Source organism: Aptenodytes forsteri, unplaced genomic scaffold (genome assembly GCF_000699145.1).
Source record: "Aptenodytes forsteri isolate BGI_AS27 unplaced genomic scaffold, ASM69914v1 Scaffold347, whole genome shotgun sequence".
In the NCBI taxonomy this organism is placed as follows: domain Eukaryota; kingdom Metazoa; phylum Chordata; class Aves; order Sphenisciformes; family Spheniscidae; genus Aptenodytes; species Aptenodytes forsteri.
Genome location: NW_008794110.1, coordinates 257,695 through 272,686, shown reverse-complemented (window position 1 = coordinate 272,686; position 14,992 = coordinate 257,695). Strand labels below are relative to the sequence as shown.

Below are 14,992 nucleotides of genomic sequence, written 5' to 3'. Positions count from 1 at the left end.
GCTGGGTGGTGCTCAGTTGCCTGCTGAGGTTAAACCACGACAAGTTCCTGAACTGAGTCTTCATGCAGGGCCTCATTTTGAGTCTGGCTGCCTGTCCCTGTATGGGAACTGGGAAGAAGGAGTACCTGTAGCCACTTACCTGAATTGCTTGTATTTCTTGAGAACAGCAGGTTGGGAATTTTAGCTTACACCTCCAAGTGAGGCTATAAGCTTACATCACTCCTCCTGTAGTACAGAGCTCTGAAAAGCCAGTGCAGAAGGGGGAGTAGTCTCCTGCGTCAAATGGTCTGGCATAGGTGACTCTACCCAAGGAACAGGAGGTTCCTTGGGGAAGGAAGCAGTGGACCAGCTGTGATATTGAGAGTCACACTTTGGGTCCCTCACCTTTTTTAAGGCAGCACAGTAACAAGCTGTCCTTGTTTATCTGAGCTGTCAGGTTCCAGGCCAGAGCAAGGGAATGGCAAAAACCCTCAGTGAGAGATTCTTCTCTTAATAAAGCAGCATTTTTTATCCCATTTTTATATAAATATATTGGATTGAATTAAAAACCTTGTCATAACAAAACACAATCCTCTTGTATTACTTGACTGTATATATTTTACCTTCTATTAAAGATGGAATTTGTTTTCATGGTGCTTAACAGACAAAGTAATACATGTTTTTCTTCTTATTTGTATTACAGGCTCCAAAAAAGGCAAAGAAGAAGATAGAAGGTGGTTCCAATGTATTCTCTATGTTTGAACAAACCCAGATCCAGGAGTTCAAAGAGGTTGGTCACTATTCTGCTGTTCTCTATAGTCTCCTGTCATTGCTAATGAATAACATAGGTTTTGTTTGTAATCCTTATTCAATTCTCCATCTGCTTTAATAGAACACACAGTTGTTTTCTGAATCATCTCTGTGGTTTTGGCTGGTATATCATTTTCCTTGTGTGTTTGTTTGTTCTTTCCTTCATTCTTTCTTTCATTCTTTCTGTCCCTCCCTCACTCTCCTGTTTCAAGCTCTAGGCTTATTTGAAAAGCCCCCAAGCCCCCACCCCAAAATAAAGGAAAATTATCATCTCATCCACTTTAGCCCTGATTCAGGAAAACACTTGAGCACATGTTTAAAGTTAGGTTTAAGTGGTATTTCAAATAAGAATAGTCTTACATGCTCAAGTATTATCCTGAATAGAGATGCCTTATTGAACCAGGGCTTTAATTAGTGGACTGTTCCACAATAGCAATAGAAAATGTTCTTCTGTGCCCTTCTAATACTGCCTACAAACTAGAAACAAAAATACCAAGAAGCCCTCAGCAAACTTTCTCCATAAATGCCAATAATACAAAACAACATGTTGAGATGAACTAAGTAAGCATCTTTTAGCTCCCAAAGAATTCGGTATTACCATGCATTGTAGATTCTTTGACCAGTTACCTGTGAGAAGGTAAATCTAATGGGCTGGCATAAAAGCTGAAGCATATTAAAGACAGATAATTTGTTTGATGAGTTTATGCTCTTTTTCCGAGTGGACATTCTAGAATGTCTGTGAGGCCATCACATTTTGCACTGGTTTGTCATTTTAAATTATTCTTTTTTTCCCCATTTTTTGTTAACTCACATCTCCAAAGCAATTTCCAATGTGATAAATAGCTACTGTTTCATTTTGTGCATGTGGCTTTCAACTTTACTTTTCATCAGGATTCCCACCAGTAAAGTTCAGTGGTGAATGAGACTAAAAACCCACGCAAAGGATTGTGAATATGGCCCAGGTAAATGAATTGAAACCACTAACCTTTTCCCCACAGTTAATGGGAACATGTTTAACACTCTTCTCCCACCTCTTCTCCATATTCTATGAACCTGCAGTTTTATTTTCTCCAAGGAGTACTGTTTGAAGATGTGCTGACAAAAAGAAGAACTGGTCAGAATGCTATATTTGATCTACTCTAAATTAGATAATACTAGGAGCCTTTCTGGGTGGATGGTGGCAGAATAACGGCAAAAGCATGAGGCAGTGGAGTGGTCCAGTGAAAACCAAGGCCATGTTGTGTCTAAAAACTGCATACATGGGACAAGTATTTCTGGACAGCTGTTTTTGATCAGAATATTTTTATCTAGAGATTTCAACCAGCTCACCAGAAAATGTTTCAGCATTTCTGTTAGTACATTATTTTAAGTTCACCTGTTACAATACATACCTAACGCTCTTCCTGTCTTCTGTGAGCTTGCTGGGCTCTGCTTTGCTCTTCATATTTTCTTCTGGTTTGCTTCCAAATTCTGGGGATCACCATTTAAAGCAAGCCCCCCCAAAAAGGAGGGAAAGCAACTCTAAAGAGTTGGGCTTAATTTTTTATTAGGTGATGGTTTGGCAGGTAAATGAAGGGTTATGAACATGCACGCTGCAAGAAATCACATGGGCAAACTGGAATGTGAGCAGTGGGGCTTCGTAAGAAACTGGAGGTAAAACTACATGAAAATATGTTGATATAATACGATCATGCAAAGAAGTGCACCCTGTAGAGCAGCAGACTTTAAAACTCTGCAAGTTACTGTAAAACTCTGCAAGTTACTGTAGCTGCAATGGACTAGCTGTATTCTCAGGAGCACATTGTCTTTCATAATAACACTGAAGTAAGAATACTTCCTGGTCATTGTAAAGATATACTCTCATATTGATGTGCATGTCAGACAGATAACCAGCTTCAGAGACATGCCTGGTTCTACTAATATTCCCCATAGTATGATAAGGGGAATTTCAGGTCATTAAAATCTTTCAAAATCAATGAAACATTAAAAGTGTGATGGCAGCAAATAGACAGACATGCAAATAGGTAAATAAATAGATAGGCAGTTAGCTGGCTTGGTAAATAATGGTTAGAGTATATAAATTCTGTGTTGGCTGAAAATAGAAAAATAACTGTTTTTTTCCTATCAAAAGTTAAATTTTGCCTGACAAGAACTATTTAAGGTCAACACATCAAGGTCAGTCAGAGCACAGAGTACAGTCTGAAGGATACAATTTATTGGAAAGGGAAACAAACTTTGAATAAATAATACTATGAAAGCTACATTTCTCTGTACTTTCGAAAATTCAGCTATCTCTGTATGAAGGATCATTTTGAGGTCCAGAGGAAATTGACTTTAGCTTGATCTACAGTAATTAAATGTTTTACAGAATATGATAGCTGCAGAAAGGAATGAGGTATGGGAAAGGTACAAAACACACGCAGTAACCACTGACTAAATCCTCCCTAACTAAAGCCTCCCTAATTCAAACTTTTATGGGTTAAGGCCTGAATGGCTGGAGCTGCCAGCATTGGCTTCAGCCCAGCTACACGCTGCATTGAGCATTAATTTAGTAAGAAGAAGTTTGGGTGGGTTTAATTAAGCCCCTTGCCAAGATACAGTAATGTGTTGAAAGTGAGGAAAGTGCAATGATGTGGCATGATGTGGATGAGTCAAAGGAAGTTAAATATTCGTCTTTACAGCATGAATATAATACCCCCCTGGACTGGTATGTGTGATTGTAGCACTGTCCAGTGCAACATGGCAATGGCAATAAATTTTCCTTTTTCTTCCAACAGGCTTTTACCATCATGGATCAGAACAGGGACGGCTTTATTGACAAAGCAGACTTGAGAGACACATTTGCTGCACTAGGTAAACTGGTAGTAATAATCAAATACCTAAAAGAAATGCAGTTTAAATTTCAAGCACATAAGAAAAGTTTGTATTAGAGTTATGGTGGGAGAAGTAATGAGATACACAGGAGGCAAAAGGAAACCTGTTCAGTTTGATCTTCTGCCTTTATGGTAGTTGCTATCTTACTACATAGCTCCAGCTGGAAAGTCTCCTGAGCAGCCTCTTTCAGAAATGAAATCAAGGTCTCTCTGGGACTCACTGGCGGGTGCAACAGAGCTGTGCAGCTGGCAACTCTCCAAGGGCACTGATCCCTCCCCTGCAACTATTTCATAAAAAGCCCACCCAAGCAGGGGTCCATGCCTTTCTGATGTGCCTCTGAATCCAGGCTTCACAGGCTGCACCTTTTTCATCTAGGAGCCATGCAATATCTACCAATTAACGTTGTTGTCATGGCCTAGCTGCCCCTCTGCCCACACAAAAGCAGGAAGACTTCATGTGAGGTTCTGTGCTGTTGTGCGTTTATGCGGGGTGGAATGTGCATGTCATGAGATTAGGTATTGTCCATTCCACGTGCATCACAATCCTAATAATATCAAGCAGATTAAAGAAAAACTTCCCAAAGAAAGGAAAAATCAAAATGTTCTTGATCCCAAACCTGGAGTTGTATCCTTGTTGCAACATTTGAGGCTTGAACAGTGATGTAGGAATTTGGGCTTTTGCCATCTGGATCTTATTAAAAAGAGTTTGATAAGAATCTTTAGTGCTCCCTGGGGTGGAATCAGATGCCAGCAGAGTCAGTGCAAAGAGCAGAAGCTCCTGAACTCTTTATTGCAACAATAAGGTTTGCAAACTTTGGCCTGTAGCTACTGTTACCCTGAAATATTTATTTCTTAAGGCCAAGTTCTGGTATCTTTCCTGTTCAGTGAAGCCCTTCAATGCCTATAAAGTACAGTGACAGCAAATTACCACTCAATTTGAGTAGAGTTGCCAGGGTCTAAATTCTCATCGGTAGGACTGCACAAGGATGGGGAAGGGATGCAACTACTCAACTCATCCATCTGCCCTCTACTCCGAAAGGCATCTCAATATACAGGAGGGCAAAGACTGAGACCTTGGATTCACTTCAGTCACTTTGAACTCTACTATATTAATATCAGAGGGGCCCGTATTTCACCTGGGGTAAAAAAACAAAGAAGAAAAACAATTTATTTGGAAGTGCCCCTTCTTCCGTCCACTGCTGGCCACATCCCTATTATTTATCCTTCTTACTCCTTCAGTCACCCTTTGATCTTAGAGCCAGCTCTGCCAATTTGTTTTACACTAGGGTATTCCAGAGTTGTGTTCTACCATGTTATTAGCAAAGTTGCACAGAGCCCTGAGCTCCCCAGTGGGAGGAGATGAATGGGAATCATTTTTTGAAACACAATTTGTGATTTATTATGAAAAATGATCTCTGCTGCAGGTCGTCTGAATGTCAAGAATGAAGAGCTTGAAGACATGGTGAAGGAGGCGCCAGGTCCTATTAACTTCACTGTCTTCCTTACTATGTTTGGGGAAAAGCTGAAAGGTAAGTACCTTTGGGGGGTTGGAGAGGTATCTGTCAAAGATCCTCAGCACTGAAATATCTCAGCACCTTGCAAATTATAATAATGTATCCACAGAACAATGCTTAAAGGCAAGGAGTGACCTCCATTTTTGCAGACAGAGATGAAGTATGAAAAGGCTAAGGGACGGTCCAGAGGACAATTCAAAGGTGTGATTTCAGCTTACATAAGCTAACATGAAAGTGGTAAGTTGAGGTCCAGAAAGTAATGAAATCATGGCAGCCTGGAGCACAGTGTAGATGAGTCATTCACCGTCAGTAGGTTCCTGTTGCTCATGCTATAGTGGTATCACTCCCAGTGTTAGCTGGTTTAAAAGTATTTTCAGTATTTCTACAAAAAAACTTTCTGCACTTCTTTGGCTTATTATGCAGACATGACCTCTGCATCATCCTTGCAGTTTTAGGGCATGAAGGAGCAACATGGCCCTCCCTCATTTTCTGTATTAGTTGTAACCCAGTGGCCCAGCCCTGGTTTCACTTGAGGTCAATAGTGATTTTGCCATTGGATGAAGATTTCACTGAATAACTCTTACTGGAGTGGATAAATTGAAATAATTTAATCTCAGTGGATTTACAGTAATAAGGGTGAGGAATTTTGCCCATTTGCACAGAATATATAGGGATCACTGTAGGGAGTTCAGAAAATGTGGGTACTAAATTAGTTGTAGGAGCTAGTAATTTAGTCGTATCTCTTATACTGTTAATGGTTAGAAACTGCAAGAGAGGGAGTGTGTGGCCAAGAGAAACCTCTAGTCATCTTCCTATATGCATTAGAGATAGGTGAAAGCCCTGACCTTCAAAGCAAGGTTGGCCTTAGCCAAACACATTCCAGAAGTTTGTTAAAATAACTAACGAACAGAAAAATGGAAAAATCTGATCGCATCTTCTTAAAAACATTTATTGTATTGCTGCTGGACTCTGGCTTTATATTGCTAAGCACAATTTCCGTGAAGGGCTTGCTACGCTTGCAAGCAAGCAAGGAGTAGAAAATAGAGAGGTCTGAAAGAAAGAATTAATGTAGCTAGTCCTCAAAGAAATACACTATTGCTAAGGAACACAGCATGTCTGGGAAGCATCAGAGGTGATGGAGAAGGCTGTAGACTGACACTGAGGAGGGGATTTTATTACCCAGACATCAATCTGTCTTGATCACAGTGGTACCTCCACCTTTACATTCTAGATGTCATCTTGCAGAGTAGGTAGTGCCCTTCTCCATAATCTTCCTTCTGGGATACGTGACTATTTCTTGTGGGGTGCCCTGCTACCCATTCCTGTCTATTTGTGATGCTTATGATCACACAGAGCATGGAAGTGAGCTCTTCTTCCTTTCCCCTCTTCCCTCTTGTCTTTTACGATTGCTGAAGCTGGCAAAGAGTCTGGCCCTGCCAATTGTGTGGCCTAAAACCAGAGCCAGCACAGGAAGGTGAATGGTAAAGCGTACCCCTCTTGTCTGCAGGTTTCCTGTTGGCTACTAGCAGAGGAGGAGGGTTTTTTTAATTTCCATTTGGTGAAGGGAAAATCACAGCTGTGCCTGTCATGCCCTTCTGGTTGGGTTTGTCATGCAAAGGAAACAGAGCCAAAAGACTGCACATTCCCAATCAAAACTAATTGGGATGAAGAGCCTTTGTAGTGCAATTAGAAAGGGAGAAAGGGCTAGAGGAAGTGGATATGGCAATTTTGCAACACTCTTTATTAGCTAAGTACCACTCAGAGAATTTGGTGAAAGGTGCTTTCTAAGTAAAATTTGTTGTGCTATAATTGATTTCTGTCATAAAGGGGAAGCTGGGATTTTCGGGACGAGCTTTAGCTTTGTATATTGAGATTATGATGCCAGATGAACAGCTAACAAAACTCGGTTTATGTTAATGCCAACCACATGGAGCTGTTTCTACAGGGAGTCAGAATAATACAATTTGTACAGAAAACAGAGATGCCGCACATCAAAGAAACCACTTTATTTACCAGCTAATCAATAAAGAATGCCTGCTGCATTGCTTCTCTTCAAAGCCAAAGTCCAAGGATATGACTGAGTAGAAAATGTAAAACACAGTAAGGAAAAAAAAATCCCCCACACAGTGGTGACTACTTAAAATGCAGACCTTTCCTTGGAGCTGGAAGATGTTTCTTTTCATGGGGCAATCAAAACACTCATTAAATACCAATGCTCTTTGTATTGATCATACATTCATTGCAGTTTGAATACATTGCCTACAGCTTGGCAAAAAAATATCCATGGCCAGCGTGTGACAAGAAGGAGGCCATACAGCCTTAGGTTTATTCACTATTATACCCACTAAGATACTACTACTAATCCTTGTGAAACCTTTTAAACAAAGAAAACTAAGAAGGCATCAGGAGTGTATGTAGTCATTAGAGCAGGGAACCTTGACTGGGCTCTATTCTGGTCCTCTCTCTGCCAAACTTTGAAACAAACTTTGAAACTGCAATTCTTCATGTTATTACCTTTTTTTAATCACGCTCTCAACATCTCAGCATCCCAAGTAGCTTCATTTGTCCATGGGTCAGTCTTCCTGCTTGTAAATTTGGTTTCCTACAGTTATAAGTAATGATTTGTGTTATATATACTACCGTAATATTTTGAAATACTGGGGAATGGTCAGAAACAGAGTATATAGTGTATCCTTTGGTGTGGGTTGAAACTGACTGTAAGTGAGTATACTCAGAATCTGCAGTATTACAGAATAGTCAGAAACCCCAGCCAAGTTTAAGGCACCGTGAAAGCTAGTCCCTGACCCAATTTTTTTCCAGTCTAAATAGATGGGACAGATAAAGGATGGAAGAAAAGGAAGACTATTACTTTCATTTTACTGCTGGGAACAGAGGAGCAGGGAAATTAAAGTCATACCAAAAGTCTGTGGCCCAGCTAAGAGCAGAAGCAAAATCTTGGAGCCATAGTCTAGTGCTTTAAACCATCCTGTTTCTATAAGTAACACTTAATGAGGAGATATTTAAGTGGAAGTGCATAAAGACAGAACATAAGTGCAAGAACAGAACGTAAGTGCAAATCACCGTTTTACATTGATCATTCTGTTTCCATTGCATTCCACTGACATTCTGATTTTATGATGAGCTCCATTTCCTTTCGTGAGGGAAATAACCTCTTCTCTATATAGCAAAGAACAAGTAACATCAAAAAGTGTTTTTACAAGGAACGTACAGTACAAGATTAAAGGAAGCCAGTGATGGAAACAGTTTGTTATATTTTCATTTCTGAAAGCCACTAATCCTCTGGGTACTGATATTGGAGACCAGTTCCTGGAAGTTTTCTCTCCTGCAGACATAGAATAGATATGAGGTATTATTTTTAAGCTTCTGAGCATTGAACTATTCGCCTCTATTTTTTATCTGACATGACAAATGCTTCACCATCCGTCTTTTGATGTGCATTGTGAAGTCTCACCTGGATGTCTTTTAACATGGCTTTGCAGCATCCTGGTAGCAGATCGTAGCCGGCATTTTTGCCATGTTTAGACTTTTCAGATAACTGCTGTGTTCTGGAATCATACTTCACCTCTGGCTTCAGTTTTTCATGCATATGTTATTGTCTACCATACGCTGATGACAGGGGTGTAACTCTCCCACTCTGATGCTCCATTTGCAGTGTTGGTTTTGTTGCGGTGCCTGGCATAGGTTCAGGACTGAGTTACTCCACGCTTTCTAAAATAGAATTGAAGACTGAAATCACTGTTGACTGAGTTGGTTGACTCAGACACATGCAACAGTTTTGCAGGTTCTCTGGCATGATACAAATGTGCTTTTCTTCTTCTCATAAATATGTCTGGTTTTGTTCCAGAGCTCAGGAGCTGAGTGCAGTGCAGCAATAATAATAATAATAATAATAATAATAATAATAATAACTCTCAGAGTGCTTGACTAAAATGGGAAAGTTAGTCCCCTTTTCAAAAAAGTGATCAATTTAATTAACTCTGGGACATGGTTTTAGTGAGGACATTTTCCTTGTTATGTGTTTACTGTTTGAGCCTTCTGCTTCTAGACAATAATTTGCTGTAAATTTCTACTAGATATGGTGGTAGCCAAACCAAATAATACTATTAATAATAAGGCAATTATTGTCAATATGGCTATTTTTAAATAAGAAGGCAGGACCTCATTTGTATTCATAACCTGTTACACCAACAAAGCAGGGTAAAAGGACTTTCAGTGCTAATTGCACAAATGTAAATCCTTACTGCACTGCCAGAACTGTGTAAGCAGGCCTTCAGGTAAATGAGACAAATGGTATCAAATCGGGGCAGTGGATGAGGAGGTCTGACCTATGGCTCCGGTGAAATGCTTTATGTGCCTAGATTTATGCATATGCTTAAATTCCTTGGTGAATTTGGGGTCTACACTTTTACTGCAGCAGCCATTTCAGGTAGATTTTATAAAGCATAATATGTATAGGAAGTTTATTAGGGAACCATGAGTTACAAAATGGTATTTGCATCAAGGAATTCTGCTAATCTTGTGATATGGTAACTGAAAACTAAACCTGTTACCAGAACCTCTGAGGTGAAGTTTTCCATGACATTATCTGCAATTATTGATGTCTCATGAAAGTTAGCTGAAATACAAAATTCATGTACAATATTTCCTTCTGTTACCAATATGCTTTTCTATGACAGTGGCACTTAATTCCCAGTGGGTATCAGAGTCCAATTATGGTAAGCAATATGCAAAATACAAGCAAAGAGACAGTCTTTTCACTAAAGAACTTCCAAATTAATTAAAACACAAGTGGATGTAGCAAACAATCAGAAGGAACAGAGGGTTAACAGTCGTCCTGATTGTTTTGGGGTTAACATTATCCAAACAGCTTGGGAAGAACAGTAAGAGAAATACATCAGAAGTGACTCAAACAGTCAGAATAAAATGTAGCCTGTTGCCAAATAGGCCAGATCACACGGTAGTGAAATCACAACCATGAAATACAACCTTCTGATAATACAAAACCCATGAAACGTTATATTTCCCACCACTATCTGTAACAATATACTGCATACAAAATCTGCAGCTTGCCACCCTGTGTCCAGTTCTACATTCCTTGGATGCTGGAAGCCAGTTGGAGTTTGGGGCAAATTAGGAATGCAGTATCACACTCCAAAATTAAGATGAGAGAGAAATACTTTTATTTTTCCTTGATGGAAAAGGTCAACCTTGTCCCCACCCCCACTGCACTACTAACATTAGACAATTGTTTTAGTTCATCACCACAACAGAGCATAATGTTTACTTATTAGACCCGAGGGTAATGTTGATCATTACAGAACAAACCATTAAATCAATTCTGTGAATGTCTTTGAGGTTTAACTTCTATTCATATGCTTCCAAAATTTAGACATTTGAAGGTTTTGAAATAATTTTTATGTTGGCTCATACAGCCATTTCAATATGACAGTTAATGTTAATAAATAATATTTCTCCATATTAAAAAATCCTGGAATGTTTCTCTCCAAAACCAGCCATGTTGACCTTTTAATCAGAACTTCTTTTTATGTTCATGGAGTTAACATCCTTCTGGGGATTTTTATGTCTCTTCCCTCTGTGTGTTTTCACCTCTAGTCTGGAAATGACTCACTTAGTCCATCTGATGCTAGCTGGGATGGAGTCTTCTAACCTTTCCAGAAGCTCCAGGAGTTCATAACTTACTTCCAAATTCAATGACAGACTTTGTTTGTCTGCATCTTTATACCACACATAAAATCCTTCCTATAGCATGATGTCAAAAAGAGAAAATGCTTTAGGTCAGATTCTCAGCTGGTGTAAACTGGCATAGCTTTTGGAAAGGTTAGATGATTCAGCCCTAAACGCCATTCATTGGACAAAGTGAGTCAGGCCAACATCAACTGTGTCTAATGCTGATGCCAACAAAACTTTTCAGATTTGTACCAGATGAAAATGGACCCAGGGAGTTTACATGTGTTCTGGACCTTTGGAGGTTAGTTTGGCTGAGCTAGGGATGTTTCTCATCATAGTTGTAGAGCACTGCTCCTTTCAACTCACCTGGTTTTCTCCAAGAGAGCACTGTAGAAAGGGCAAACCCAGTGGAAAACCAAAAATGTCCCAGAGATTTCACAGATAATTTAAAAAAAGGTTTTGAAAGTATAAGAACGCAACAAAGTATTTGTAACTGTAGAAGGAACTGATGTCAGCTAGGACAGAAGGTAACATTTAGACTCCTACGTCAAGGCAAATGGATATTCTTTTTTTCCCAGAAAACTGACTTTTTTTTTTTTTTTTTTTGAGAAGCAAGTAGTCTTTAAAAAAGAAAACAAGATACACAAAGAAAAAAGTGCATAATGTGTAGTTTTGGAAATTGTGAGTGTTCACTTCCCTATAAAATAAATAATGGAAAATGTGCATAGATCCTTAACTCAGTCCTTCTTCCTTATGAGTGTGCCAGAGCCTACTGGGCTGTGCATCAGAAGATTATAATTAGATATTTGATCTTTTCTTTTCCCCTAAATAATGTGAATAAAAGACACACAGTGCCCAGACCTCTTTTTAATTCAGTCCTGTTTGTGATGAAGTTTAGTTGTGACTTCTGACAAAATTGCTGTTAAGTGCTTCCTTCTATTCACCAAGCTCCTTCCTGTATCACACCTCCTATTTACATTTGCTAATGCTGTTTGCCCCAGTGCACATATATCCAATAATCAATTTATTCTGATGCGAATGATCTCTCTACTCTTGCACCCACTGATCATTTGAGAATTCCACTTCAAAAAATGCAGTCACATAACAAATGGCCAGGATAACAAAAGAGAAACAGCAATATGAGAGAAAGAGATGAAGAAAGACTTTGCTAAGTAAAGAGAATGGTAAAGTAATGCAGGAAAAATATATACAACAGCTTAAGCTCTGTCTGTGACTTCAGAGTATTTCCCAAAACTTGCATGGATATTTTCACTCTTGTCCTTGTGGGTAAGACCCTTATTCATTACCCAGAAACTTCTTTTTTCAGTTTTCCCCTTCTGTCCTTCCAAATGAGCACTTCACATCAACTAGAAAGAGATTCAGAACTGCATATGCCACTTATGCAAATGGGGATATGTCTTTGTGTAGCCTTTTACTGGAAAAAAAAAATGTGTGTCAGAAAGATGAGGAAGTACAGTTGTAGCTTTGCCATTAAAACTACACTTTTATCTGTGTGACATTTTTCACTCGAGATGCATGGTGTATGGGAGCAGAAAGGGAAGCTTTACTATTTTGCCTGAACATCTGCATCCACAGTAGGTGAATTTTGCTCATATGGAAGTGTTCCTGTGCAGGCATGATTTCTATTATAAAGTGTTAGTTTCAAATATTCACTTTAAAAAGCAGAAAGGGCTGTTTCCAGAAAACTATTGCTCTCACTCCCCCACAACAAATTCTTCAAAAAAGCAGCCTTTTTTCAAATCTACAAACTAAAACAGATATCTATACTTGTTTCAGCTTTTTTTTTTTGTACAACAGACTGCTCATCTGTTATCACAGGTTTATACTCTGCTTTACTGATCTAGAAAAGATCCTGATAATGTATAAATACCTTTGGTAGTAACAAAAGGAGACCACTCTGCCTCTTCAGTGCGAATGCAAACTCTTTGAGATTAATATAGGAATTCTTCTACAGGAAGGGGAAATTATTAGTGCAAGTGAAAGGGATGTTTATGTGATATAACTGAGTTCATACTGGTGGATGTTCTAGCACATCATGCATGTACTGCCCTCAACACGTGAGTAACTGGGTGAAATACAAAGACATTTTATCTAAAGGGGTTAGGCTAGAAAGAGTAATTATTCTTCCTGGCTTTTCTGTTCACCTATAAACTTAGGTAAAAAAAATTACATGCTCGACTGACTTCCCACAATGGGTTTGAAAACAGAGGGTAAATCAGCTGAGGGTCTGTCCCAAAAATACTCTCTTTGATGTAATTGCATAGGATGCAGATTGTGTGTGGGATAAGCTCCTTGTTACAGTGCTGTAACTCCAGATCAAGACATTGTACCGTGAAATACAACAGGTCTCATGCAGTTTCACAGTCTCCTCTGGGAATGACTGCATGCAAATAAAGGGATTCTCAGATGATGATTCGGAATAGCTGTTGGAGTTCTCTTTTAAGTCCTCTTTCTCATTTCATGCTCTGTTCCTTTCATCCCCAGATTTTACAGAAAATATTCTCTCTTTTGGTTTTGTTAAGTGATCCAAACTTTAAACAGTAAGTGAGAAAACCTACCATTTTAGGTTAAGATAAGCATACAAAATTGCTGTATTTCAATTAGAGTAATAACCTTAAACAATTTTAAACCTCTATAAAATGTCACAAAAGCAAAATAAGTTGGCAGAGCGAGGCATTGACACTGATGGGTGCCCACAGAAAATCTCTTACAATATCATGTAAGGATTAACAGCTCTAATTTATGCGGTCACACAGATTTTCTTTCATGCGACTTCAGGAGGGATCTTGCCATCTGAATTGTCATGTGCCATTATCACCCTTTAATCAGGTTATTTCGTTTTATTTGAACAGCATCAAAGAAATGCTTATGACACAGGCAGACCGGTTCAGTCAAGAAGAGGTAAGGACCTTCTGCTTTATTCAAAATAGGAATCTATCTCCAGCTACTATCCAGCAATAAGTATTTGTCCCTCTTTAAATGCATGAATTCAGCTCAAATCCAGATTGAGAGAAGGCTGATGCCAGTTCTAGCAATTAGGAACAATTGAAAGCATCTCTTCTGAATAGCTCCATGGCTAAATCAAAGTCAAACAGATTCCTTGGACTTCCATCCAAGTGTAAGCGCGGCCTATCTCTTGCTGTTCTTTCCTATGATGAGCTCGGCAATGAATTTACTAGAGTTCAAGTGGGTTTGGGTGGGGACTGTGACCTGGTTTCCATTCCTGTGAGAGTTATTTTGTTTGAAATCTGAAATGAGTTCTGAAATGAGGTACTGACTTTGTGGTTTGTGTGAGACTGAACACAGATTCTGCTGGCTGGGAGGAATTTAGAGGGACTTTATTTTCAGAAGAAGAGATTGAGTGGAATTGGTTCGTGGCAAGAACAGACTGGGGTGCAGACTGTAGTACATTATTTGGCCAGGGCTTACCTGGATTTCAGGGAGAGCTCTTTTTGACAGGGAACTTGTTGGGATTATAGCAGGACTGTATTAACTAGTTGTGTCCTAATTCCTATTTCAATTTTACTGAAGCTAAGGAAAAATTTTCCACAGTGGTTAATAGATCAAGGCAGAAGGGAGCTGAACTGGGTTGAAAATCAAAAGCAGTACACGTTGCTGTCCCACAGTCCTATGTTTGTAACACTTATCTCCTCTTTGCTTGGCAGATCAACCAGATGTTTGCCGCTTTCCCTCCAGATGTCTCTGGTAATCTTGACTATAAGAACCTCTGTTACGTTATCACCCATGGTGAGGAGAAAGACTAAGAGGAAAGAGATGAGCTTCTCCCGTGGTGATGCACCAAGTTATTTCATAATGCTTTTGTGTGCAAGACAAAGGGCTAAACATTCAGTATGTGAAGCCATGTGGTCATCAGAAGAGAACCAATAAAACAATTGAAATTAGATTAAAGTTATTTAATGCTCCTGTTTTTATAAAAGATGAAAATACCAATTTTGTGAGTTTTTTCCCATCCTTTTTTTTTTTCTGTCAGTGGTTTGAAATGGAATTTTCTTGATGAACTGGTGCTTTCATGATTTATTGACAATCCTAATGTTCACCAGATGGTCCATTGGGCACTGCAGTGTT

General features: G+C 39.1%; 1 protein-coding gene across 1 annotated transcript; it reads left to right on the top strand.

Annotated features, from left to right (window-relative positions):
* Positions 1–718: 718 nt before the first annotated feature.
* On the top strand, positions 719–14,743 carry MYL10 (myosin light chain 10). Its single transcript, XM_009275371.2, has 7 exons — positions 719–769; positions 3,567–3,642; positions 5,087–5,237; positions 8,069–8,086; positions 11,495–11,503; positions 13,759–13,807; positions 14,572–14,743. The coding sequence occupies exons 1-7, from the start codon at positions 734–736 to the stop codon at positions 14,668–14,670; spliced, it is 438 nt and encodes a 145-aa protein (XP_009273646.1). The 5' UTR covers positions 719–733; the 3' UTR covers positions 14,671–14,743.
* The last annotated feature ends 249 nt before the right edge of the window (positions 14,744–14,992 follow it).

What these genes read in the sequence shown, in the direction of transcription:
- MYL10 (XM_009275371.2), top strand. Translation starts at nt 734, where the DNA reads ATGTTTGAACAAACCCAGATCCAGGAGTTCAAAGAG. An exon ending in AGATCCAGGAGTTCAAAGAG is followed by an intron (nt 770 to 3,566) that starts GTTGGTCACTAT and finishes TTCTTCCAACAG; the next exon opens with GCTTTTACCATCATGGATCA. An exon ending in AGACACATTTGCTGCACTAG is followed by an intron (nt 3,643 to 5,086) that starts GTAAACTGGTAG and finishes TCTCTGCTGCAG; the next exon opens with GTCGTCTGAATGTCAAGAAT.